We start from the raw sequence: 5024 nt of genomic DNA on the forward strand, positions 1-5024 counted from the left end.
ATTCTGAAAGGGATGAATTGAATAACCGATTTTTTCAAAGAATTTTAACAATTCTAAATTTGTAGATACATAATTTAACTCTGATTATGTATCAAAATTTAAATTCAAAATATGCAAAATCTAGAAAGACGAATTTTTATCATTCTATTTTTTTTAATTTTACCAAACATTTTATCAATCACAAGCCTGACAAGTGGTAAAAGAAGGTTGTATTATCTTACCTTCAAAATGCAACAAAACTTGCCTGCTTGTCAAAAGTTACGTATGTCCACGTAACGTTTGTATTGCATTCTGCAGGAAACTCATCACCCAAGTACTTCTTTAAATGTGGATCTAATTTCACGGCTCCCTGAAAAAATGGAAATAATAAATGAAAAGACAAAAATGAAATAAAATTTATTTAACAATTAATGAATTAAAATCTCGATCGACACCTGATAAATTATCAATATCTCTCATATATTAAAATTAGTTCGCAATCTGCGAGATTTCTGGTAACTGAATCAGATTATTTGTGATGTTGTTTACCGTATTATCTGCAACCGGTAATCCTGAGATGGGAATTTTCATTCCACTTTCCGATTTCTACCGTATAATCTTCATTGCATCATGAAGTTTGTTTCCACATACGACTAGGGATAACAAACAGTAAACAGGATAATGTCCACAATAGAAATAGCTTGCCTTGAAAAACTCTAACCTTTTAATTCATAAACCTTATGAGAAAATTAAATATACGAATGGATATTTCCTTTTCCTTTAGAAATTTACCTCGCTAAAATTTCCATTTTCTTTTTTTTTTTTGAAAAGTAACTAGAAAATATTGAAATTTTGAAAAATAATCTGGCAAGAAATTAAAATTTATATCAGAATACAGGAATAGCCATTTGAATAGCTATTTGAAAATCAATGTTTATCCCGTAATTATGCTTTCTGTAATAATTGGAGGATACTTCGTGTAACATTACTTGTCTGTTCCTGACTTCTTAAATTTCCGGAAACAAAATATAACCGGCCTTATTGAAAAGAAGGAGCTATTTCAGTCAATTAGATGAGAATAAGAAGGCAGAAGATCCGGAATATAATGATACTGATTTCAAATTTACAATATACGATAAATTTAGATTGCTTACCTTTACAAGATTTTCCGGAAGGCGTATGTCTATTTCTTTCAGTGGTTTTGAAGCGGTATGAAAATGTGCAGCACCAAATTGATCCGGTCCCATCAACTTTACTTCCTTTGTTCTCTTCTAAAAAATTTTGGTACATCTGATAATAATTGTCCAAGCGGGGAAAGCGTAGACGAATATTAGAACACGGGGAAGAATACGAAATTTTTATGAGTTTTAGCGAAAACTAATGAATGTATTATGGAAATGAAGAAGTATTTTTGAATGCATTCTATTTTGGATATGTTTTAATTAATTTGAAAAATTCCTCCTCACAAATTACCATTTCCACATTAATCAGCATAACACTTTGTAATAGTTAGTTGAAAAAACTTCCTGTCGCAATTCAACTTTGAACCCGTCGATGTCGCAATTCAATTTTAAATCTATCATTATCACAAATTGTTTTCTTTTTAAATCTTTTTAAACATTTCAACTGTCCCAATCTTCATACACATCCGCACATACGCATACATGCCATTTTATCCGCACGCGCTATTTCAGGCGCATACACGTACACGTATTGCATATATATATATGTTACTACAAACGTATACACGTATACATGTTATACATACACATACGTAATACGTAAACACATCTCATATATATACGTAATGCATAGAAGGATACGTAGGCATACACATACACGTCGTACATAAACGCATTCTACACATGTATACACGTACACATACGTAACACGTAGAAACATACGTATGCATATATGTATACGTATATTCACACATATATAATTTACTTTCATTTATAGCTTCCAATACTTGTATTTTTCCAGATAATACACGTATCTACGTAAGGGATTGAATCTGATTAACTGATTGGTTGATTGATTAATTGATCTGATTAATTGAATGATTGATTGGTTGACTGATCTGGTTAATTGAATGACTGAATGATTAGCAATATCAAATGTATGCAATTAATGTAATAGTCATGTACGATTAATGGTAATAGCAATAATTTTTTTTTTTTATACTTTTATTTGCATCCACAACTTTTTCTTAGGGAAAAAAAAGGAAAAAACTTTTAAAAAAATAGAAAAATGAGAGGTGCAACAAAAATATGCAAATTTTCTTGCATGAGATTATAAGGTATTCTTTTTTTTTTGATTGAAAAAAAAAGTGAAAATGAGGTTACTTGAGATTTGAAGGAAATTTTCTTTTTTTCACATATTCTTTAATTGTATGTAAATGAAACAAATCAATCTTTGATCTCAGAATGATGTAATCATTGCTTATTTGAAGAAGGAATTCATTGTAATTAAAATATGTTTAATCAATCATGAATGGATAATGCTTTTCAATTATCAAAAATCTAACTGCTTGTGATTTTTTCAAGAAAAAAAAAAAAAAAACAATTTTCTTCAAATATACAAAAAAATATATGGCACTAAATATGAGGTAAATATAATTTCTTGCCAAATACAAATTAGAATGAAAATTAAAGTTTACGAAAAAAAAAAGAATTATAAACAACAAAATTTATATAAATAATACGCCAAAAAAAAAAAAAAACAATTAATGAATAAAATGAAATTTCAGAAAAAAATAAAACAATAAAACAAAAGTCAAAAAACAAAAAGTGTTACATTTTCTATATCATTTCTAACATTTTTCTAACACATACATCAAGTATAACAAAGATGTATTAATTTGATAAGAAAAAAAAAAAACTTAATTAATTAAATCTTTTCGGAACATTTCTTTTTTTTTTCGCAATTATACGGAGAATGAATACATTTAGTTTTAAAAGAATATCATAAAAGGATTCACATAAATTTAATTAAGAAAAAAAGAATTTGACGGATGTGACAAATGGGTGACATAAAATGAAAATTGTAGTAATTTATAAAAAAAAAGGAAAAAAACAAGTATTTGCAAAACAAAAAATAATTGAAATTTTTATGACAACTAAACAAAATGAATAAAATTTCAAAATTTTGCGAATATGATAAGATATGGAATAATATGATGGCTAAGCAACTGTTGATGAATTATTCAATTTGACAAGAGCACGAAAGAAATATATCAATTCGGCTTGAAGACGCGCTTCCATCATTATCAGTAATACGTGTACCTAAAAATTTAACTTTTACTCTTAAATTAATTCTTAATTAATCTTTAATCGAATTAAAAATGAAACTTGAAAATGTTACTGGATGATGCATACTATTATATTTAATATTTTATCAAAAAATAAAAATAAAAAAAATAAAACATTTAGAAAAATAATCTTTACTATTTTAAATTTGTGCTTGTACTAATAGTAAAATTATGAATTCTTAATTAAAATATCATTTCAAATTTTCATAAAAAACGATAATTAGATCAAAGATTACATTTGCTTTTTTTTCTTTTCACTTCCCCAACTTTTAATAAAAAAATAACGAATACAAACAAACATATACATATATATAGATCAGATGTAAAGAAGATAATAAATACATCGTCAGTTTATTATAATTTTTTAAATGTTCACAGTAATTTTTAAAAAAAAGAAAAAAACTGATGTTTGATTTTATATTAGAAATATGAGCATATTAAATCAACCCGCTTATCAAAAATTATCAAACCTTTTCAGAAGATTTAAAATCGATCATCACAGACTGTCGTAATGAATCTGTTATTTCATGCGGATGACAACATGTCATCTTGATAAATGTTTTCATTTTACGATCTAACATTACATTCACTTCAGCATAGTTATAGTCATCATGGCGAATACCTAAAATTTGCATATTTTTTATCATTTAATGATAATTATTCGTTCAGCTTTTGATTTTATTTCAATTTCCATTTCATTTAATTCATCAAATGACAAGAGGAAAAAAGTGATTTTGAAAGTTTAAAGATCAGTTCAATTTTTTTTTTTTCGTTTTGAACTTCGCAATATAAAATTACCATAAAGCTAGCAAAATTGAGTACTCTGAAAAAGATCATCATAGTAAATGGCATTTTATTGCATATTTAAATACTTACAAGTACTGAATGATGATTAATGCTAATTATTCATTTTACATATTTACTACTTATTTATCCATTTACTCAATAACTTTTTTATCCATCCCAACATTTATTACTTATTCACTTATTTACTTAGTAATATATCGATCCATTCACAGATTTATTATTCAATTACTTATTTACTCAGTAATTTGTCTATTCATTTATATATTTATTACTTATTTACTTGGCAATTTATCCATCAATTTATACACTTATCATTTATTTGTTTATTTGCGCAGTAATTTGTCTACATATTACGCATGATATTATAAAATACTATGTAGTAATGCAGAGAAAGAAAAAAAAGACATATTTTTACTTTAGTGTTTTAAGTAATAAAACTTATTAATTAATGCTAAGCGCAAATGTTCCAATCTATATTTCCTAGCTGATAAGAATAAATAAATAAATAAATAATGTTTTACCGTATAATGATTGAATGTACATCCAAATCGCATTTCGATATTTACTTGTATCAACGTCACTGTAAGCACCCATCCTGAAGTGATGAAATAATTTAAGGCTTATTTTTTTAAAATTTGAAAATTTTACAAACAATTCAACTAATGAAAAAGAAAAAAAAAAAAAAAAAAGATCTACAGAGAAAATATAACATGTAAAACAATAGATGGGATTAATAACTGATCATTAATTAACTAATTAATCATGACAAGATATCATGGAAAGATTAAATGACAACAATTAATAATAATAACAATAATTAATAATAATAATAATAATAATAATAATAATAATTAATAATAATAATAACATAATAATAATAATAATAATAATTAATAATAATAATAACAATAATAATAATAATAATAAT

General features: G+C 25.3%; 2 protein-coding genes across 2 annotated transcripts in view; both read right to left on the reverse strand.

Annotated features, from left to right (window-relative positions):
• Window positions 1-1256, reverse strand: part of LOAG_18859 (cell death abnormality protein 12) — an 8963-nt gene extending 7707 nt beyond the window's left edge. Inside the window, exons 1-2 of the mRNA XM_020451520.1 lie at window positions 1134-1256; window positions 263-349 (exon numbers count right to left, since the gene is read on the reverse strand). Of these exons, the coding sequence (XP_020304687.1) occupies window positions 263-349; window positions 1134-1226 (180 nt within the window). The 5' untranslated portion in view covers window positions 1227-1256. The remainder of the gene's footprint in view (window positions 1-262; window positions 350-1133) is intronic.
• Window positions 1257-3057: 1801 nt separating this feature from the next.
• LOAG_18860 (hypothetical protein) overlaps window positions 3058-5024 on the reverse strand; it is a 6815-nt gene continuing 4848 nt past the window's right edge. Inside the window, exons 7-9 of the mRNA XM_020451521.1 lie at window positions 4618-4691; window positions 3760-3911; window positions 3058-3263 (exon numbers count right to left, since the gene is read on the reverse strand). Of these exons, the coding sequence (XP_020304688.1) occupies window positions 3162-3263; window positions 3760-3911; window positions 4618-4691 (328 nt within the window). The 3' untranslated portion in view covers window positions 3058-3161. The remainder of the gene's footprint in view (window positions 3264-3759; window positions 3912-4617; window positions 4692-5024) is intronic.

The sequence above is a fragment of the Loa loa genome, assembly GCF_000183805.2.
Source record: "Loa loa unplaced genomic scaffold supercont3.590, whole genome shotgun sequence".
NCBI classification, from domain to species: Eukaryota; Metazoa; Nematoda; class Chromadorea; order Rhabditida; family Onchocercidae; genus Loa; species Loa loa.